General features: G+C 39.9%; 1 protein-coding gene across 6 annotated transcripts in view; it reads right to left on the bottom strand.

The window, feature by feature from the left end:
* LOC141018075 (MAM domain-containing glycosylphosphatidylinositol anchor protein 2-like) overlaps positions 1 to 12,186 on the bottom strand; it is a 253,791-nt gene extending 241,605 nt beyond the window's left edge. For 3 of the 6 annotated variants that reach the window (XM_073492947.1, XM_073492948.1, XM_073492953.1), the window contains exons 1-2: positions 12,046 to 12,186; positions 1,359 to 1,513 (exon numbers count right to left, since the gene is read on the bottom strand). In XM_073492947.1, the coding sequence (XP_073349048.1) occupies positions 1,359 to 1,494 (136 nt within the window). In that variant the 5' untranslated portion in view covers positions 1,495 to 1,513; positions 12,046 to 12,186. Of the gene's footprint in view, positions 1 to 1,358; positions 1,514 to 12,045 lie in introns of those variants that run through there. The other 3 variants (XM_073492949.1, XM_073492951.1, XM_073492950.1) reach the window with 2 other exon arrangements.
* Between the last annotated feature and the right edge of the window lie 11,348 nt (positions 12,187 to 23,534).

Below are 23,534 nucleotides of genomic sequence, written 5' to 3'. Positions count from 1 at the left end.
TGGACATTTTTCATTATTTTATAACATTTTAGACCAAACTATTAATTTGGCTATCAATAAATTAAACAACAGATCAATGATGAAAATCACGGTTAGCCAAAAAACAAATATACAACAGTCATGTAGTCAGTGAACTGTCTCAGTAATGCCCACTATCAAGCAATATCTATCTAACGTTAGCCAATAATGTTCAGACCAGATCAAGACAGCATACCTAAATTTATTGAATTGAGCAACATTGTTTTTTACTGCTTCTGAATTCAACTATTCATGATAGTTTTTAATTTTATATCTGGCAATTTACTTATTTATTCATTCCTCCATTGAATTATTTATTGAATGTTTTTGTTTTAAGTTACGAGGGAGGTTAAGACAGAAATGCTCTTTGTCACTTGGAGTTTTCATCAGCGAAACCACAGTGTAAGTGCAGCCCATTAAGAGGTCAAAGAGCGGCACAGAGTGAGAGGAGCAGAAAAATTCAGAGAGGCCTCTGAGGTGAAACATGGGCACACTCTGCCCCAGGGGTCTTCCCTGACTTTTCTCCCAGCTGCCACATTCAGATGGTAGCCTTCGGATTAAATTTAGACAGAACTAGAATTTCATTAATTAGTTGCAATGTGCTGTTTGTGTGTGGGAAAGACAGTGATGCAGCAAAAAGGACAGAAACAGTGATGAGGAAGAGAAAAGAGTGTACTGGAGTTAATGGGTTGTTAATGGAAGTATTTGCTATGCAGGACCATGGACAGCGCCACAGAGAAATTCCAGCCAAACTTCAAGCAAGGGCATAATCCGGACCCTTATGAAGGAAACTGCAACCAAATTTAATGCACACTAAGGCTGGTGAAAGCACAGTGAGGTCTTGCAAAGTATCATTTGCAAGTGTATTTATGCGTGTCAGACACGCAGCTTTCCGGAGACCTTCAGCGAACTACACCCAAATCCATTCCATGCAGGATTTCAACAAAGAGGGTTGTGACTAATAGTTTGGACACATGTACTCCAGCTTGTGACAACTGAGCTCCAGTGTTAATTATGTCTGGGTTTAAGGATCAAATGAATAAACATGAGCTTTGTTTAATTATGGCCTTCAGTAGAGAAAATTCCTCAGATTGGGAAGGACATAAGCTGTCAGAAGGAGGATAAGCTCTCACACCTGCTGGATGACACATACTCTAAGTCCCTTTAACAAATATGTCCGACGCAAATCTCTTCACTTTAAATAGGGTGCAGTCTTATAGACTCCCTGTGTGGGGATGGAGAGGAAATGAAAGAGCAGGAGGAAAATATAGAGACAAAGAGACACATCGACAAGACAGAAACAAACAGGCAGAGAATGAGCTGTGTTGCCACTTCCTAACCTCCATGCTCGGAAAGGTTGCTCGTTGGTCGGGTTAACCTGCCGGCTGTCTCAAGGCAGCTCTTCAACTCAACGCCCAAATGCTGGTGTCTGCCTCGGAGCTTATCAGGCTTCCCCAGATGGTGATTTGAGCGCATGGAGGGAGCGAGAGGCGCACTGAAAGGGAAAGGGGAGTGGAGAGGAGTGGAGGTGAGTTTACCAAGATGAAACAGACTCTACACTTGGGGTCAAAAAAATATGTGACTTGCTTTTTTTTTTTTTACTGCTTTGCTCCATTTTTGCCAAGGTGCCTATGGATTCATTTCTGTTGAAACAAGGAGTGTTTGTGTGATAAGCACTGTGAAGTCTGAAAGATCAATAAAAGTGAAACAAGATGTTCATTAAAAGAAAGAAAAATGTATCGCCTGCAAGGTTTTGCGTAAACACTTCAGCACAAGTGAAGAGCAAGTCATAGTGTATTCACTGAGGTGTTGTAATCAAATATTTACACTAACAATGTACTCGGCTTTTTCCAGTCCGCTGCTCATTAGGTTTTTGATTGACATAAAAAAAAAAAAACGTTACATATCAGGGACAATCGGAAAGCCATCTTACCGATCATCCAAACGTCATCCTTATAGCTACTGCCTGAATCTTTCAAATTTGCCATTACATAATACACCAGCGTCATTTGTTTACAGAATGTAAAACATGTTTGACCGTGCTTATGACAGCAAAACAGCAAGTGTCATCACGATCTGTGGGGGTTCAAATGTTGCGTTAGCGAACGCGGAGCTACAGGATGCATCCATGCAAACTCGAGAGCTAATTGACTGTAATGTCATTTTATCTGCTTCAGCAGGTTATTGACAGCAACATCCCAGAAGCCTGTTCATCCTTCTGTCAACTCGTCAGCATGGGAGAAGCCATTATCATCTCATTACGGCTCACGCTTTCATATAATCCTGACATTTTCTCCTTCTCTCTCTCTCTCTCTCTCTCTCTCTCTCCGAGCTTATGGAGCTGCGACGCATGGCTGTATTGTAGTGGTAATAGTGCAATGTTGTGCGTGCTAGTGTGTGTGAATGGAGGGTGGGTGGCTGGAGGATGAGAATGAGAGGTAATAAAGACAGTTTTAATTTCCTGGAGTCACTCAACAGACAGTTCTTATCCATCTGCTTCTTCCCTCTAAGAACCTCACAGCCTTTGAATCTCTACATTCTTAAGTTAAAAAACAAAACAAAAAAAAACTGCAAGCTTAAAAACAACGTATTGCTGAATCCACATCAACAATTTGAAAACAGAAAACAGTGTTGCCGGTGTTGTTTGCTGAGAGCGTAGCCTTGAATGATGCCTAGTTATTACTGAAATAACCGTTGTGCAGTCGGCAAAGGAAAGGTCACCGTCAGACATGAGGAATGGGAGGTTTGTCGGGGCGATGGAAAGAACTCCGAGCAGTGTGTCCGGGATTAATCTTGTCTTTCCCAGAGTTACCTGGGGAATGAGAACATGCTTCATGCTGAGAGTGAAGAAAAATCTCACGCAAAAAAACAACAACAATCGAGTGAGTGTTTGTGTGCCTTTGAAGTGAGAGATAAAATAATGTATTAAACGTATCAGCCCCCACCAAGTTTGCCCATGTGATGTGGGGATCACGTGCACTTTTAAAAAGGTGTGCGGGGTCTACAGACGACCTTCTCTCTGAACCGTGTTTCTTTTCATCTGCCGTTTCCAGCGACCCTCCGCTGTGCCCCTTATTAATCTTCCGTGGAAAAAAAACACTGGGATTCAAGCGAGCGCTGGGTGCTGAGGGATATCAGAGCAATCGATGCGAGGAGCTTCTGTAAAGGAAGCAGCAGCAGGCCCCGGTGATGTGGGCGAAGGTGAGAATCTCAGTATGAATCCTACAATTTATCCTGTGCAGCGCTGCAGAGAACAGAGGGAAAGTTCCATATTTCCACTTCAGCAGCCATCAATAGCTCACAGGCTGTCTCCCACTGCACTGCTTCATGATTGCAGCTGTTATAGGATGGTTAGGTGTTTGTCAGGTGAAACTGAGCAATACCCAGAATCAGTAAGCACTTGTGCAGACGGCATAAGAAATGTAATGTATTATCTTTTAAACCTTTCATTTGCATAATGTGACATTAACTCAGTATTTAAAATTTTTAAAAACTTACCTTACATTATTTGTTTCATGAACATTTAGGTGAAGGTAGTTTATATAGAGGTGGAAGATTTTAGATTGTGATTAATCATGAAGGCATCCACAATCTACCTTTCAGGCCAATCATTGATATTGGGGTATTTAATGTCCTCTAACTTCAGTTTTCCAAACTTCACAGTCAACAAGATGGCTATGCTGACTGGACAAATTACTTCACATGGCACTTCCTTAGGTGACATTGTAAAATGTTGAGTTACATCTAGAGGCATGGCAGATGAGGAGCTTATGCCAAAAAAGAACTATCTTTAATGCAATATTGTTTTAATGGTCTAAATGGAGTAAGTCAGGCTATTTGAAGTCTGACTTTAGTCTACCGGCCGTTTCAAAATGTAAACAAAAATACATTTAGATTGTGGATTGTGATTCAACAGGAAGCATTGGACAATATTAAAAAGTTCATGTCACTATTACCCATGCCAAACTAATTCCAATTTACGTGAATATTCCTATAATCATCAAAATATGCTTAAAGCAACATAATGTTGAAATTGACATTTTGTGTGATTTGCCGCCCCCCACAGTCTCTGAGTGCAACAACACTGTCATAAATACAAATCCCAGGTCTGTAACAATTTCTCAGATGTAATGTAAGTGCCATCCACAAACAAAACTCATTACATCATAGCAATGATATGTGTTGAAAACTTGTATCTTGAAGTAAACATGTATGTAACGCTGTTCCTACCCTCTCTATGAAGTTACATAGTGCAGAAACAAGTGATAGGGGGCGGAGTGGCTGAGACAGAGACACCAGTCACCCTATTACAAGACACTGTACCATCAAAATGATTTTGAAGCTGTTATTTTAAAGATAAAAAAACATAATGTTGCTTTAAAACTCTTGAAATGGCAGTAAACATACTGGAATCACTTAACCTTACATTTTGATAAGAAACAAGTATCTTTATTATTTTACATCCTTTAAAGTCTAACCCTTCAAAACATAAACAACAAGGTCCTCCTACATTTATAGATTATAAATTAAATATCACAGCAATGGAAATTTTTTCCATGATCAACTTATCCTGAGTGTTTTAATCACCACCTGCAATAATACCATATCCTCCCATCCCTATTAAGTAGATTAAGATAATATTTTTTTGGCCATATTGCCCGTCCCAAGCCGTCAAGGACACTCTTAAAAACTGAACCCTCTTACATTAGAAGCAATAACATTACAGCTAAAACAGCAACTGAGGTTTGAGCTATTAAGGCGATACAAAAAAATATTTCAAAGATCTGGCATATTCAGGAGAGACAGTAGATTTTGTTTGTTTGTTTTTTCCCCCCAAAAAAAGGTTTGAGAGCAAAAGAGTTCTGAAAGTTTCCATCATTCTACCATGAGGAAAATTGCTCTCAATTTTCACATCAATCCATATGATAAAGTCTGCAGAGTTTGGTGCATTTTCATTTAGTGGGGAGGCAGTATGTTATCAAAAGAAATAATATATCACTGAAACATGGTGATTTATCTCCGTGACAGTGGATCTGTTGTGGTAGGTAGTCTTGGATTGCTCCTCTCCATCTCCAGCATGAACAAAATGCTAAAGTTCAAATAGAGTTTTCAACCAGTAGCAACACTTGAGACACCTGCAGAACTTTTTTTAACCTTTCAGTTACCACCAATTCAAAACTTCTAGCTGCTGCTTATTAATTTTACAGCAACTGTGCTTCACTTATTATTAAATAGCTCAGAAAGCTGCATGGCTCCAGTGTGTAATAACAGAGCGCGATGGGGCATTTTTGACAAACATACATGATCCATCAAAGCATTGCTGGAATGGCCCAATTTCTAAACAGTAAGAGTGGGTTGGGACATCCCCATTGTGCTAAATAATAATGGAATAATAGATTTACGTAACCTCAGGAAAAATAAAAATCCTAAATGTAAACATATGCCTAACCTCGGATTACACAAAGAACACTCATTTCATGAACCTGTCCAGTATTCTTACATTCAAAGTACGGTGTAAGGATTTTTCTGAATTCAGAAGAGAGCTTATTATGCGAGCCAACTCAAAAGCAGAATAATTTATTATTAATGTACAGTGCACACATGCACAGCAACATAAATATTCTTTACTTCAGTATTTCACATCAGCAGCCAAGAACTGAACTGATAGATGCAAAGATACAGATCAACATAACAAGTCTGCAGGAGGAATATATTATTCTTAAGGTCTGTCAGTTATCAGTACATGGCTTTGCGTCTCACTCTTGCTTCCACTGGAGTACATTTCATTGATCACACTTCTAAAACCTTGCAGGACAGAAAAGCCTAAGATGCAATCCATATGCAAGAGACAGGATCACAGTACAGTTCAGTTGGACTTGGCTCTGGGATACACTGAAATGATATGAGAGCGAGCGCATGCACCACGACGATGATGACATTTTCAGATTACTATTGCAGTCGCCGGAATCACATTTCCATCTTTCCATTTGGGCTGCTTTGCAGGGTTTATTAGCAAGATAAAAAATATTATGATTATTTTAATTTGTCTGCCTGCACACAAACACTGATTTTTCTCTCTGCAACATTCAAAACATCACACATGTTTATATGCTCTCATTTATCTCAACCCTGACACATCAATGCCAAGTCGACTACGGAAAAAAAACATTAAAGCCTGTACCAAATGTGCGACAGCTTGCCATAAATCCACACGGCATAAATTGGACCAATTATTCTCCTCCTGTCATGAACACACAGCCCATTCAGTTGACTCAGAGTCTATGCATAGCCGCTGTTGTTTTTTGTACTGCTATTCTAATGTGCCACCACAGAGCTGCGTTCTGCAGATCTACCAGACTGCCAGGAAAGCTCAGTTAGCCAGCTCTGTCCTATCAGGAATACCAAGTACATGTTCAGACTACTCAGAGGACGTGGATACAGATGCCTCTGTGTTCAGCCTCAGCTTGCAGGCTGGAGGCAGAACGCCACCATATTACAGAAACAAAGCCTAATCGTCTGACTGTGTTGCTCATCAGAGGAAACATGACTCCTCTTGTTATCCGCAGCCAAGGCTAGCTTCAGCAGCACTTCACCTTCACATGTATGTATGCATGTAAACACAGTCTGGGCACATACAGTATGTACTCACACATATGGGCACAGGCACACAGGCTCACGTAGATATAAACACACACAGTGTGCAGTCATTATTGTATTCCTAAGGCAGCAGAGAGGCCAGTGTGCCCCGGCTGTCATACATGAGAGAACATGAGTGATATGGCTCTGTGCCTCCAGGCCTGGCTTGTCACTCTGCTAAATTGTTGTAATTTTCTTCTCCTGGACTGGCCTGCAGTTGTGTAACCTTCTACATTTCACCTTGCCATTGTCCTGAGGTCAGAGAGGCACTAAAGGCAGTATCTTTATACATCTAATGTGGGCAACAATGTTTAATGTCACCTTGGAGAAATGCATGACATTTTTAACTTTTTAACCTCTATTTCTTCAGATCATCTGTAATCATACATGCTCTGCAGTGCAGTATTACCCAGTAAATGTGTATCTGTAACATAGACAGTACAGAAGACAAATTGCAGCACATTAGGGCATCATGTCAGGTTGTTAGCTATAAATGCCTCCCCTCCCCTTCATTTATTCCTAGGCTGCATACAGTCTATGTCCTCATATGCAGTTATATCTTGTGCAAAGCGACACACAGAGAAGCATAATGGCCATACAGAGAATCATAAGGGTTCAGCTCAAACTGCTCTATATGCATTGCTCTCCAGTTCCCTACTGATCTGACTACAGGTGATGGAGTTGTCAGTTTCTTTAACCCAAAGGTCCGATAGCATCTCTCACAGGTTTGCTTATCTGTGCTCACCGCAGAAGACTTAACAGAGTGGGCCAAGGCACAAAGCAGACACCTGATCTTCCTCAGCTTATTTTAGCACAGGGCTAGTTTTCAGACGTCTGTAACGAGTTGGAGGAAATGACTGGAAGAAGAGCGCGAAGGGAGTCGTGAAGTTCAGTTTGCCCCGGATTTCTAGTCGAGTGCTCCAACGTGACTCAGTGAGAAAGATCCAATAACACCCACTTACTGTCAAATGAAAAATTTACTGCAAGTTGTTTTTGATTTCTACATGGGTGCAGCTTTTGTCAGAAGAGGCTGCACTCTATATGTGGTTTAATCATCTTATTTCTTACAAACATAAGCTTGTAAGTTTGTAAGAAGCATCCTTGGTTGACTGCTTTGGGTGGGCGAATGTGCTGCGGGTGTGTTGGGAGCGGGCTGATGTCTGTTCATCTTTGACTTCAGATTGAAGCTCTTTAGTTGATAGCCAGCATTGACTAAAAGCATGTAAGGACTGTAAAATGAGATTGGTACACACTAGCGAGGCTAATTTCCAAAGGGCTTAATTACTGAAAAGAGTTACCAACACACAATAAATACACTTAACGTCAACTAGACTAGTGCAATAACATGAAATAGGTCCACAGAAAGAGAATAGAGTTATTGTGATACATGAAACCTGCAATTTACATAGGGGAAACTCTGATATTCTTGTGCATGCATGCATGCATGTCACTGTGTGTCAATGTTTTTTGAGGACAAGCTAAGCTTTTGCTATCCATGCACATTTTGCAACTGCAAACAAAGTGTCAGACATGATGTGAACAATGGCGGATTTGTGTGAGCTCCTTGTTTTTGCAATCATCAATAGGTTGGAGGAGAAACTGAAGACAGTTGGGGAGCAGTCTGAGTTTGAGTTAGTTGGTAACTGACTAGCTGCTTTTTAAAAAAACCCAGTGGTCTTTGTACCTTTTATATAATGGCGAGGCGGAATAATGACGCAGCATTCCCACCTTGAACAGGCTGTTTATAAGGATCTTAAGAGAAGTTAGAGCATCTATTACATGTCTGTCCTGGAAGAGAGAGTCCTCCTCTGTTGTCCAGAGATTTCTCCATTTTTTTTCCTGTTTAAAAAGGGGTTTTGGGGGGAATTGTTCCTTATCAGAATCGATGGTCTAAGGATAGAGGGTGTAGTATGCTTTGCAGATTGTGAAGCCCCTTGAGGCAAATCTGTGATTTGTAATATCAAACTGTATGAATAAAACTGACAAAAGTAGGATGAGGGGGAGGGTTGGGTGGAGGCAGGATGAGGCGAGGAGAATAGCAAAGAGTCCATGTCCTGTACTCAGCTGCTGAGTGCAGCTCTCAGGTTGCCATTTGTCCATTCCCTGTTCCAGAGAGAGGGGGCAAGGCGCTGAGAGAGACTCCCTGCAGCAGATGGCAGAGTTATGCTCTGCAGAGGTGAGAAATAGCCCATTAGCCTGACCAAAAATTACAGCCTGCCTCCTCTTTAGTGCTCAGCCTTGAGTACACCTGACCAGATTGGGACTGTGCCTGGCATGATCATCACTCTAATCACACTGTTGCTCTGTTGACAACAAAAACTCAGTTGTTGATCTGTGCTAGCTGTCCCTATCCACACTGTCTGCGCATCAATTGAATGAAGAGAGATCCACTGGAAATAAATTACAATATTTATGAAGGATTGAGAGGGCAACACAGAAACATTTTGGCAATTACAGCCCATTAATGCAGAGCATCTTCCCCCTTGGACATTAAAAATGCCTTCAGTTAAAATTCAGGGCCTGACTACGGTTTAGGCATTCATACTTTCCAGAAACATTAAGTGGTAGAACGTGAGGAAAGATTTGAGCTGTCAGCTAATCTTGAACTGTCTACAACTCAAATCGTCTCTAACTAAACCTATTTAGAAACTTCACTCACTTTGACTTTAACCCAGAGCTCCAGAGTGTAACTGTTTTGGTCGCACATGCACCCAAAAATTTGTCATGTGCGCCCTTAACATTTTCATTGTTCACCAGGTGCACCTGAAATTTAGCAGGTCTAATTAAAACAATGTAGCCTATTAAAATAGTTTTACCAAACACCAACTGGGTGAACAGATAGTAGTTGCTTTTGAATGAATATTAGCCTATAAACATATTTTCTGTGCATATTTTGTCAGTGTATAGCAGGATTTGATTTGTGCGTTTGTGTGTGCATTTGCAAGGCCACACCCTGCACTGCTTCCACTTTTCATGCTGTCAAACCACCATGGTTCCTGTTTTTTATACTACCCCAATAATATTTTAGGGTGATTTATTTATTTGAGTTTGTCAAGCACGAAAAACATCAGCACTTCTTTAATTTTAAATGATTGAAGCAATTATCGCAGTTTCTTGTTGTGTGTGCTGTGATTTAAATGAGGAAAAACATTTCTCTGCAGCTTTATTCCTGTTTACAGTCATTTACATAATGTGTTAAGAAATTTAATTAAAATATATCATTGGGTGTATCTAAATTATGCACTGGTGCACCTAAAAAAAAAAAAAAAAAAAAACATTGGGTGCACCAGTGCAACCAATGTCAAAAGTTAGTCTGGAGCCCTGGTATAACCTCTAAAAGATAACCCATCAGTAAAATCTGAGCCTTTCCTGGTGATATTTATGAACCTTGGATGCAGTAACAAAATGTAAATGGCCCTTTTGAGCCTCATTAAATGAGTCTGCTGTTGCCTAAACTATCTAATCAGTTGATAAGAACAGCCAGTGCACACATGAGAATACGTAATCATCTTGTTCTTGAGGATTTCTTCAAGAGCAGGGGGTTTTATGGAGCCTCTTTTTAAATGTGATTCTTTCCAAATTACTGAAATAACATTTCTATTCATACTTTAGGTATAGCCATTGGGGAGTGGCACAAAAGGATGAGGAACTTGGGAGACTTTTAATGCCTTCCCATTCACAGAACAAGGTGAGACTGAATTAATGCGGCAGCTTTCCAAGCAAAAGACACAGTATTACAATGTGGGGACTTGACAAGCGTGTAAGGATTAGCTTGTGTTACACTGGAAATAGACAATTCAAGGAAGCTGCTTCAGAAGGAATTAAACAGCCATATGTAGTATATGTTCCGACATGACTTTGTGTGTTTATGTCAGGCACCTCTGATCGTTCGGAGGAAACTCTGCACAGCTAACAGAGGAAACTGCATACAGCAGCACCCATCTTATCTATTGTTTTCGGTGTTTCTTTTTACAGGAGGCAGGAGTCAGTCTGACAGCCAGGGGGCACAGACTGAAGATGTATTTTTTGCTGTTTTTTTAGGAAAAGAGGTAAAACAAGACAATTCCAGTCGAATTAGACGATTAGAAAGGCTGTTTTGGTCTGCTAAAACCTGCATAGCATAATCAATTATGTCCCATTCAAAAATAAATCTATTATGTCACACAGGTCAGCTACATTAATTTAATGGAACATTAGAAATGTCGATTAATGTCATAAAGCCAGGTGTTGCAAACTGATAAGAATTTTATTTAAGCGATCAGATGTTCACAACAGAACACGCAGGGTGACTGCACACATAATGTTCATGACTCGTTAACTCCAGACATTTAGTCAAGGGAACATGAGCTGCTATATTATGTGATCAACAGTAATGTGTGCCATACTGAGCAACACTACAGAGCCACATATTGTTTTTTTTGTCAGTAATTACTCGTCACGAGTGCCTGCTGATGATGTTATTAACCTGAACTCAGGCGCTCAGTCACATGGAAATAACACCCTCTTCTAATCTGTAAGTATCGCAGCAACGATATACCGCTTCCAAGGTATACCGTGTATAAAAATATAATTCTGCGTGCATTTGCTTATGTACTGCATTGCGTTCTACAATATAAGTTTGTATTAGTTTCATGTCTGTAAAGACATCGTAACAATGATAATTGTGTAATACCATATACCTTGAAACTGTGATATTTTCTGAGATGGTTATTGTACCATGAAAATCATACACCGTTTCAACCCTATCTGAAAGTGGCTAAGAAATGACAAGATATCCAAAGAAAGGCCACATAAATTTAGTATTCGAAAGACGGTAAGCAATCTGGACCAGAATGGGACCAGGTGGTATTTTAGGGGCGCCAGTTAACCGTGAACCCAAAGTGAGTGCTCATTTTAGCTGTGATGTGTCTCAGGAAGAGTCAGACAGCCCATCTAAAAACACAAGGTCTAAAGTAGGACAATCATTTTAACACCATAGCTAAGATTGTGATGAACCACAATATAGTTGCTACTGGTTATGAGTTCATTTTTAATGTGTATTATAGATGAGATTTGTATCTAGCTTTTTAACAATGAGTGGGGTTGGAAAACATTTAACCAATCTGGCAACACTAAAGAGAGAGTACCAGCACACCTTTGCAAACACAGTCAGGTACTCTCAGTCAATAACTGTCATACAATAGGAAGTCTATACCTTTATAAAGATACCAATTTATACATGAAAAATGTCATCTTTAATCAAACGCAGCTAAAACACAAGCAGACTGTTTGAGCCACACTATTATAGTTAGTTTAGCTAGCTCTCTCTCTCTCTCTCTACATAACTCGTATACCAAACCTGGCAACACTTGAAATAAACTTAAACATATAATAAAAATAACTTTAACTCACATTTGTAGTCCTCTGTCCTTTTATTCACGGAGGCGGAGTCAGGTCAGTACTGAAAAACGAGCTACGTCTCCCGTTTGTATCATGTGTTTGCAAGTTACCTAGCTAAGTTAGTTAACTAAGTACTATTTCTTTGGAGTGAAGTCCAACTTTTCTTCTACACAGTCCTGTGAATCCACAGCGCCACATTAAAAATGTCCGCGTCTTACTGTTTAATCGCAGGTGACTTCTTGTAATCAGAGAACATGAGCTTCACCTGGGTTCTCTCCGGGGGCTGCAATACCCCTTTCCACCACACGTGCTAATGGACATTGGTAGTACAATCTAGGGGGGGCGCTGTTTCACCACTTTTTAAAGACCTCAATAAGACATGGGGGAAAGATAGCAACAGGGTGCAGGTAAGACCTCTGTGAGAAGTGTGAGATATACTTGTTTTAATAGACAGGTAACATTTTGAGCTTTCATTTTAAAGATCACTGCTACACAAAATATGACATCTCCTAATATCATAGGAAACGCCATTACACAAACACTTAGTTTCTCTGGTTTAGTGGTGACATTAAATAATGACACCGACCTGGATTGCTTTTAGTTTCACACACTTTTCCCCCCTTTGGAAATGTCACCTAAATTTCCAGCAATTTCTAAAAAGAAATAGATAAAATAGATAAATGCTAGCTGCCAGCTGTGTTTGGTGATTGTACAACAATTTATTCTATCAGCATACCCTGAATAATTTGGCTAATTAGCAGTTTTTGATATTAAAAAAAGTAGCTGGCAACAGATGGTGCAGGGGAGCCTGGCGTTAAGTCTTACAGAGACAGTTGCATAGCATCCACAAAAATCAATTTTTGGTGTAGTGCTGAGAGACACAGTCAGGTCAATCAATTCTGCTTCAGACACTGAGATGTCTCCTCTATGCCCGTGCATCACAGGCAGAGGAAATGTACAAAGCTGGCAGCTGGACTGTCAGCACTGCAGTGTGTGCAATTCAAGTTCATGTTCTATTCCTGCAAATCTTTCATCTTAACTCACAGCATATGTCTGAATTTTCAAAAATGTAAAATGTTCTTTTTAAGTAAAGCAAAAAGCCCTCATGCAATATATCTTTGACTGTTTGTGCTTTGATTATATCAGATACATAGATTTGATGCAATGAAACAACAGTAATCCCTTGTACATTGCAGCAGCGAGCACTAGAGTTCACAGAAGTAATATGAATATTAATAATATCCCAAATGACGGAAATGAAACATACGCAACCAACAATCCAGACACATTAAGGAAAAACGTAATGATTAAAAGACTGCAACAGCTATAGAAGATAAAATAGCTGCAATAGTCTCCATGGCAGCAGAAAACTGAGCCATAGGAGGTATTAACCTAAATAACAATGAAAGAAATAATGGAGCTGAAGAAAAAGACAATATAGGCAGATTTCCCTTGGGCTGCTGTTACCTGTGCTGAGCATATACTGCATCGCTGGAAGGCTTTTACTGTTAAACAGCAGCAGGAAGTATTGAGATTAACATTGCAAGGGAGTAATGGACTTTCATTAACCATCCAAGGGGAGCCGAGGCTGCTATCTGTGAGATGAATACAGCAAAAACGGAGGTGTATAACTCAGCTCCCCAAAAACAGCAGCTCTGACGTCAATGCTGCTGTATGCTCAACAAAGTGAGCCTTTTAAATGTCAACGTCCCTCGCTTCCTGTCCGCTGCATGGCCACACACTCTTGAGCCGGTCAGTTGACCATGAGGCCATTACTGCTCGGTTTGTGGGGGAGATGCTGCCGAGCACACCGCGGCTCTGCTTGCAAAGCAGAACGCGAATGGGACTGTATGGGTGGGCTCAGAGATCACCTGCTGAGAAATGTAGGCGCACTTTGGCACGGACGGCTAAAGTGCTCCTTTCTTAATAATAACATGATGTATGTGATTGTGTAGCGTGTACAAAGTGCACAGGGATGTGTTCACCCTGTAATCGGTCCACAGAGGGCCATGCAGCTACATGAGTGTAGGCAATTAGAAAAGCACTCCATACTCGCCTCACCTATAGTTGCAACGAAAATGTCACAGTGTGTAAGGTACATACAGTATAACTTGAATTCATCAGAACATGACATGTGCATGAAAGGGTGCAAGCAATGTTGTGTATCTGGTCCCCAAATAGGAGGAATTTAATTGCAGGACTTGATGATGACAGTGTCTGACATGGAATGTGGCTGGCTAAGTGAAAAACAGCAAAAGCTCCGTGGGACTGCTCCAAATATGTTCTTTTTTATTGTTGTGCAGATGATGAGATGTTCAACAAAAGCTCAGAGTTTCCTGTCAGAATTCTGACATCTTTTAGATCCCTGATGGTTTCTGTCTCTAAATGAAAGGGCCGTTGGCACTGGAAATTTCCCCCTGCTGTAATGAAAATGTACCCAACTGCAACTCCAACGCTGTGATGTGTTATCACTTTGTGACTTTGCTGAAATGTTCGACTTCTACTGGGTACATTTTGTGTATCTTTCTCTTTTGAGAACAATGTTTCACTCCCACCTTAAATGATTTAACAGCGGTATGGGTATCCATATACAGTCTGGTGAGTGGAAAAAAAACCAGCAGGGGGAGGTGAGAAAAGGTGATAGAAGGCATTTTTATTGTAAGCGCACATTACTTTGGAAACAAACTCCCCACACAGCTTGCTATGTCAATCAGAGTGTCACACCCCCGTGTGCAGGTTGGCTACCTTTCACAGAGTGTTTAAAGAAAAACATCTTGAGTTCAAACTCCCTAAAGGCATTGGTTTAGTCTTTTCTTCCTTTTTTCATTTTTTGGGACTATTTTACTGTGAGATACACTGATAAATAATAGTGTAACTTTTACAGGGCATGTAAGGTGAATTTGTATTTCTCAGTGTCACCGCAGTGGTCAAACTTGTAGGAGGCAGGACCAGAAAGACAGGCACAAAACAAGGTTGGCAGAAGCAGCTGTAATGTGTAACATCAATCATGTCTATGGATTTGAACCAGTGATTCTTACCCCCACACACACACACACACACACACACACACACACACACACATACTTAAAGGTGCAATAAGTAAGAACTGGCCACCTGTGAAATTCATACTCCCAACAAATAGGGGCAGCATATCAACAAGGTAACTGCTAACTGCAGCTAACTGTATTCTGTTTATACATCCATGACCGTAGCTTTTATTAGCTTGTTAGCTATAGCCATGCAACTAGCCTGACTACTATGGGAGTGCTGGTGTTTAAATCACTGCAAGGAGCAATGGGAGAAAGGTTAGCTGGTTAGCACGCTAACATCAGTAGATATCTCTATAGCCATCTTTGACATAACTTTGTTTGATTTAAACTGAAATTCTTACATATTGCCCCTTTAAACAGACACATGGCCAAAATGTTGAGGCTTAGCTGTGGTATAACATCGTCCCTCTGGCTACAGTGTAGCCAGAGGGACCTCTGCTGAGACTTTCCCTGTTTCATTGTCAGTATTTACATATGTTTCCTGTCCTCATTTCGATGCAGAGAGAGTGGACAAACATCAGAATCAATTGTCGGTGCTGCTCTGATTCCAAAACCCCAGGCAATTTTGCCGGCTTGTACGTGTTAACTTTTTCAAAACAAAAGACATTGCCTTAAAATACCTGGTGTGCGAGTGTGCGTGCGTGTGCGTACACACACGGATCAGTATATGCCTGAAATTGTACTGTATGTACCTGTGTGAGACGTATCTGTTCTCACATCTCTGTCTCGTTGTTGTAAGCTGCAGAACTCAAAGAATAATCTAGTTCTCATGCAGGATTCATATCTGGATGAAAAATGACAGTTTCCCTTTGAGGCGTCTGCAGATCAAATACTCAAAAGAGAAACTGTTCTAATATTAAGCCAGAACACTGAGGCCAAGCAGGACAGAATCTGTGAAGCATTAACCACAGTGTCCCCGTCTCTCCATTTCCAGGTCCAACTCAGAAACATTCGCCCATGTGTTTCATCTTAAGTATTAACACCCTACAGTAGCACTGTCTTCATAGCAGTCATTCCTGCAGTACAGTACTTCCCTCGAAAGCAGTCTAATTAGATACCCAACCTGAAAGAGACTCCTGATGTACCATAAATCCAATGAAAAATCTTTTTTCATAACGAGTTGCTTTCATGTCCTCGGGTTTCACTAAGACTTTCAAAGAAGACTGCCTTCAGGAATGACAGGGGAGGTGTACACTGACCTATTTTAATGCCCTCAGCATCAAGTTAAACACCAATTTGAGGTGCTCTTTCAGTATGAAATGCAGCTCCTCTGCTGATAAAAGTTGCCGCAGTGTTGTGCGCAACGATTCGCTGCCTGCTGAGGTCCAATCCATAAAGAACTCACCTTTTCCTCTGAGCACTTAGTAATGGGAAAGAGGCATCATTCACCACACTAAAAGGCACAAGAAGCAAGACCGGTCGTCCATTAGATGATTCTTTTTCAAGTTGTGGAATATGTTGCTTTCAAGCTATGTCTCACTATCCTGACAACCCTGTATACTCTGCAATCGTATTTATTTTTTCCATCTAATGTTCCCCACTCTATAATCAATACCTCTTTTGTTGAGCATCATTTGTCAAATGTTCGTTATAAGATTATGTTATAAATGTTTTATCCATTTTTGAATCTACCCTTAAATCACAATGCAATCTGTTGCTTATTTTTATGACTGTGCTATGAACTGTGAGTTTCTGTTTTATAACATTCAGGCCCCAGCAATTCTCTGCTGGCAGTAATTGCTTATAGGTTGTGATGTACTAAAGCACTCTCAATATGCGAAATTACTGTCATACTGGATACTGCTGGATGGCTGCAAGGCAATAGTACAACTGAAAAAAAATAATACAGTGGAAAGAAACGTTTTCAAAGTTTAGTTTTGTTAACTTGTGACAAATACTCATTTAAGGTCATATCATTGCTTGCATCTTAAATTTTGACATAAAACAATTTTAAAAATGTGTTTTTCACTTAAAGAATTCAGCGCTCTTTACTATTTAACCATTGAGCCCGTCCTCATCAGAAAAACTACTACAAACAACTGTGAAAGGAACTCATTATAATATTTCTTGTCAGGCAGTGACCTCTAGTGGCTGTAATAATTATTATGGCAACACAGGAGGAAGTCAGGTGAAGCAGGATAAAGCAAGCCCCCTAGGAAGAGTGTCGCGTTTCGAAGCCAATTTGACATAGTGGCCAAAACATGCAATTGCAATGTCATGTGACACACTGGGGCCCAAAAAGACGTTTTCCAATAAGCTTATACTGTGAAAGAAGCAGCTTTAACACAGTGGGTATCCTTTTGAGCGTCAAAACCCTGCGAAATGACCTGTTTCACGATTATAATTTCTTCCACTCAGTCTGATAACATTTGGAAAGTGTAGAAGAGCCGCACGATTAAATCATTTACCCCTATTTAAGTTAGCCGGGGGCACGCTATTTTTTTAAGCTGGCCGTGGTATTTTGGAGACTAGACTGGACAGTTTATTGGGGTTACGCTGATTTGGAAAGGAATAAAAATATCAGATTTAGTAGTTTAAAGAGAATAAATTATTTTTTGGGCACTTTGGCATCGGTGACAAGCTGAAACTCTTATGGTTTGAGTTTTGTCCTCATGTGTCATGTTTTGCTTTCATATCCTCCTTTTTTCTGCTTTCCCGCTAGTTTTGCTCCTCACCCATGTTGTGCTATGCTGTATTAGTAATCACCCCCTGTGTGTAGGTCCTTGTCTTCCCCTTCCTGTTGTGTGTTTCATGATTCCTTGCATCATTCCTGGTTTGTACTTTGCCTTTTGATTTATACTTTGTTTAGTTTTTCTGTTTGGTCTTTGTATTTTGTATTTTATGGACTTTGGCTAACAGCTTGATTTAATAAAACTTGCCTTTTGTTCAGTTATCTGCCTGCCTGTGAATCTTTGGGTCTGCTTTGTGTGAACCTGGCAGCAACCCTGAAGTATTATCATATTGATATGGTAAGCAAGTTGCCTTTGTACAGACCCAACAGAAAGAGAAAAACATCTTTTGGAGTCCACTTTCTAGCCACCAGTTGATTATAAGTCTAATGTCCACGCTTGTTTTTTTGCTCTGTTTTGGTCTCCACCAAGTCCATAGCAAAATACCTGTCTCTTTAGCTGCAAGATATTTTCTCCAATGATGTTTGTCAGCAAGTTACTAACCGTGTCTCTCACTTTGTACTGGCAAGGTAGAGTTCAGTCTATCCTTGGAGCCTTTTTGATGAAAATGGCTGCCTGCTGTGTCTGGAAACATGGCAAGAATGAATCAAAAGAGTAAAGTTGTGAGCTGTAAAACCCAGAAGCTGAGAGCAGCTGCAGAATCAGCAGCTCAGAGATGTCACTTCAAGTGAGCCCTTTCAAATACATTTAGTTATTAGACTCGCTGTTAATGTAAAGAAATTTATTATGGCAGCTTTAACCTGACACAATACGATAGTCGGTAAGTAGATTCTCTATCCTTCAGGAGTGAAAGGGAGACATTTAAATCAGCTGTGTCTGTTACCTAGGGCTTAGACAACTGTGAGCTCCAGTTCCAGAATATGAATAGGTTCATAGAGTAGAAAATATTCATTTTCTACATCTGTGAAAAACATTGCCTGCGGACCATGGACACTAACAGTAGGTTATAGTCTCAGTGTGGCTTGTGCTCATCGTTGCTGAGAGTCTCCTCTCTGTATCTTTAATAATTAATCACACACCCAATTGGTCACAATAAGCATGGGACTATTTACTCCAGAAATGACTATCTGCTCTCTTCATCTGCTCTGCACTGCATATATTGATTCGTTATCCATCCATTCAGCATATGTCTCTTATCTGTATTAACACACGATTCCCTTTCCTTTTTTAATGAAAATCCAATCTCTCAACATCTCAAACGTAACAAAAAATGACTACATGTAAACGTTATTACCATAATATGATGCATAGACTAAAGAAAAGACAGATTTGTGTTACACTAATGAACTGATCTCACTACAGAAATCATGTTTAATTTATCGCAACAAGCCAGTGGATTCTGTGATGTTGCTTCACATGACAAAAAAACATCAATATTGCATAATATATATGTGGCGCCTTCAGACATGAGTATCTGCTCCTCATCTGCCCTTCATTTATTGATTGGTTTTCTGTCCAATCAATTTCTATTGCTCATTGTCACACATACATACACCAACAGGGTGTCTTGCCTTCTTTATCAGTAGACCTTACAGCCAGGATTTCACTGAAAAAGGGAAAATAAATTAGATTCAAAGCAATTAAGGAGTCCATCCCCTTATGCTTTGTGCCCTTTAATTTCACTATAATTTAAAAAATTAATTAGGAAAAGAGGAAAGTAAGAGGAGAAATATATACGTAGGTATCCGTAAAATTTTTACAAGCATTGTCCGTAAAAATAATATCCATACTTTGTGCGTACTTATTGCCCATGTACAATGTTCCTTTCCCTGGAGCAGAAAGAAGTTATCAAGATGCATAATAAGTCAATCCCATGGCCCCTATTAGAACAGTGCTTAGGTCTGATCAACTGTGCTGCTGAACTGTATCCTTCTTTAAATCCAAACTTGTCTGTTTCTGTCCACGTCTCCACAGTGCCCTCCTCAGGGCTCCACAGCACTGCCGTTATAATGCTACATGCTGCCAGACTTATTGTGGACATGGAGATGTGCAGTCCATAATGTAAACAGCGCTGTAAATGTTAGTCCCAGTTGTCATTGTTGCTGTGAACGCACCCATTCTAATTAAAGCTCAGAGTCTGTTCATACATACCGCAAATGCAGCTGCTCTTGTTTGTTTGGTACTGCCTCAGGATTTTTCACCAACACCACCACTTGTTTTGGTGCTGTTCAATATGTATCCATGGGGAGTCAAGTACTGCTAAGTATGTTTGTGTATGCCAAGTGTGCTCCGCTGCTACGGCAAGACAGACACAGAGTAAACATAAAACTTTTAAAATCTGCACTGCCATGTCATGCAGACCGAGTTTTTATCCTCAGAGTAAACATGGCAAACGCAGCATGAAAAAAACATCTGAGATGAATTGACAGGATTTATATCAGAGATTTAGTCGCACATTTATACATGAATAACAAACTCCACTTTGGTCTTCTTTATTTTGACAAAACAAACAGAATGAATGTCAATGACAATATAGTTGTTTTTTGTGTTATAGTAATATTTTTGGATATATCAGGGTACATTCTGACATTATTTGAGTTTGACTGGATTATTCCAGCTGTAGGCTGCTTTTCTGAAGGTCCATGCTAAGAGACAACCAACCCCCCACAGCATCACTGAGCATGTTGTTGCAGATCTTACCCGTTAAGTTCCCATCAGATCAAGCCATATCTCAATTTGTGGAAATTAAAACTGGTAAATTATCACGTTTCTTACTAACACCCATACTGTATTTCAAAATGTCTCCAAATTTGCTGAATTTAAAGATTAAATAAAGCATCTAAAATTTGGGTTCTGTGAAAAAATGCATTGTCACAAAGGTGAGGACAAGGTAGTTGTACTTAAAGGTCAAGCAAGTGTGTAGGATTTAGCGGCATCAGGCGTTGAGATTGCAGATTGCAACCAACTAAATACCCCTCGCCTCACCCTGGTGGTTGTGATATATTCTACTTGCTTTGTAGATGTATGTGGAGACTTATGTGAACGGAGACAGAGACTAGCTTGTGCGCATAGCTCACATGTTTACTGAAGCCTCTTCTTCTAGTACACGTCATTCAGCAGGTAAGTAACTCAACAGTGCCACACATGGCTAACCTGGTTACTACACATGACAGTGGCGTCAGCTAAAAAAACACAAAAAACACCCGACAAAACAGGAAAATCCATCTCTAGAACCAGTGTTTAGTTTGTCCATTCTGGGCTACTGTAGAAAAATGGCGGACCCGCCACGTTGCACTTCCATGTTGCATCATGGGAAAGGAGCAGCTCACTCTGTAGACATAAAAAGCTCATTCTAAGATAATGAAAACAACAATTCATATTTTTTAGGTGATTATACACTACTAAAAACATAATTATGAATTTTATATTCTATGTCTGCCCATTAATCCCCCTAAATCCTAAAAAAATGAGCTTTAACCCATGAAAAGTAAACATTTTTGGAGATATATTATGATGACAGGATGGCAGTACTGTACGTAATATACTATTGTCTGAAAGGATGTTAAAATGTAGCAACCAGATTTGTTATTTACATCTGTGTACTGGGTTTAACAATGAGATGTAGACCTAAATTAACCAAATGCAAATATAACAATTGACTGTATTCACACGGCGGCCATTTTCGTCTAATGTCCCGCTCAGGTTGGGAAGCTCCATTGCTGGGATAATGCTATACTGCTCTGTTCCAGGTTGCAAGTCGTATAAACGAAGGGAATCTGACAAGTTATTACCATTTCACGGCTTCCCAATTCATCAGCAAGTGAAAAGACAGTGGATAGTGAAAAACTGGAGGGACATCAGGCCAATATCTCTCCAGATTTTCACTATCCATTGACTTTTCAGTTGGTGATCAATCAGGAAGCAGAGAAATGTTAACAAATCTCATATTCCCTGCATTTATAGGACTTGCACCCTGAAACACAGCAGTTTGACATTTGAGCTTCGCACCCTCAGCACGATGATAGAGGAAAATGGGTTGCCGTGTGAATGTGGTCTATAACTGTGTAGTGCAAATGAACAAGCAAGTGCCAGGATGCTTTCCGTTTAGCTGTTATCTCAACCCGCATGAAGGCCTTTTGTGGTTAAAATGAGTTTGGGATTAAGTGGTTCAAAGAAATTAAGATTTACTCAAGAGTCATTATTGAAAAGCTTTCAGTGGACATTTGCCATCAAATCAACCCCAACGTCTAACTGCAAAATCAATACATCATCAATACTGAGACTGGAGACATTTCATCAGTACAGACAGATTGTCTCCTGATAGCCTCTCTCACTATGATAGCGGGATAATTTAATGCATTTATGCACCGCTGTGTGATTGGTGTTGTGTAACCGGGCCTGTTGAATACAGAAGCTTGACATATTCCGACTGACATGATGAAATATCACAATGTTATCTCCACACAAATGCATTACTGGAAATATCGCAGTAATTCTGATGGTGAGGGAGACGCCGATGAACTGATGAGCTCAGCTGATAATCAAGTCCGGGGTTAGAGGGTCATGATCTGTGCTGTCTGTGCTCAAGACAATTACCAGAGAGCGGCAACAAATAAAGGCAGTGAACATCCGACACATTAGACAGCTTATCTGGGAGAAAATAACTTTACCGGTGGTTAGCATCCGCATGCTAACAAAAGCACTGCTTACATTAATGAGCATGAGCAGACTGCACATTATGTAGCTAATCACACTGTCCAGTTTAAACCTGCAACGACAGAGTTATTTGGGTACTTTTGGCAGTAGAAACAAGCTAAACACATTGACATACCAACTGAAATTTATATTGATATGTTAATATTATCAACAAACACATCCAGCGGTTATGGACAGTTATGTTTAAGCTCTGGATTTGGTCTCAGCCATCTCCTGAGGGATATATAAATATATTAACAAGGTAGTGTGATCTAAAATAACGCCGCTACAACAGTATGTCTGCTGAATGACTGGAGTGTATACATTTTATAATAAATATATAAAGATATATTTATATAACACCTGTTACACAATAAAAGGAAAAAAAGAAAAAAAAACAAAAAAACATAATGTGACCTCTTTAACATATTTACATGTTTTGTTCTACAACATAAAATATGTCAGTTAACACCACACATTTGAATTACAAAGCATTTAAGTGTCTTTAAAAAGGCGGCTGCTAACAAGTGGCTAAATAAGACTACAGCTTCGAAAATCACAAAGTTGTGAAGATTATCTTGCTGAAAAAAACATTCAATTATTATAAACAAGAGCTTATTTTCTGCAGTAATCCAAAATCCAATTGAAAAATCCCATAGGCTTTTTGTCGAGGGAGCCAAGAAGATGCAAACTTCTGTGTTAGCCTCCAAAAAGACGTCATCCCTGCAGCACTCAACGCTATTTGGCGCTGGTCATCTAATGGGCAGTGGGTTAATCTGAGCTTTTGTTTTTACAAATACAGCTGCCTACATACTGTACAAGTACAAACCATGTGATCCAGTGATGAGAACATATTGATTATAGCCCCTTTAACATCAATCTTATTGAACTGATCTACCCTCACTACAGCATTTTAAGGTAAGCCTCTCTTTTACTAGCAGGTTGTTATGTTTTATCGTCGCACAGACTGTTCTCCACCGGGTTCATTGATGGCACTCCACATGTCTGCTTTCACACTGCAAAACTGCGAACCATCTATATTGTATATGTGTTGCCTGTTATTCTCAGTTTTTCTACTTACTTCTTTCACTTTCTCCATCCCACTGTTACTGTTTCTTTCTTTCTG

The sequence above is a fragment of the Pagrus major genome, chromosome 22 (genome assembly GCF_040436345.1).
Source record: "Pagrus major chromosome 22, Pma_NU_1.0".
Lineage (NCBI taxonomy): Eukaryota > Metazoa > Chordata > Actinopteri > Spariformes > Sparidae > Pagrus > Pagrus major.
Note: the sequence above shows the minus strand (reverse complement) of the source record. Positions and strands in the feature narration are given on the sequence as shown.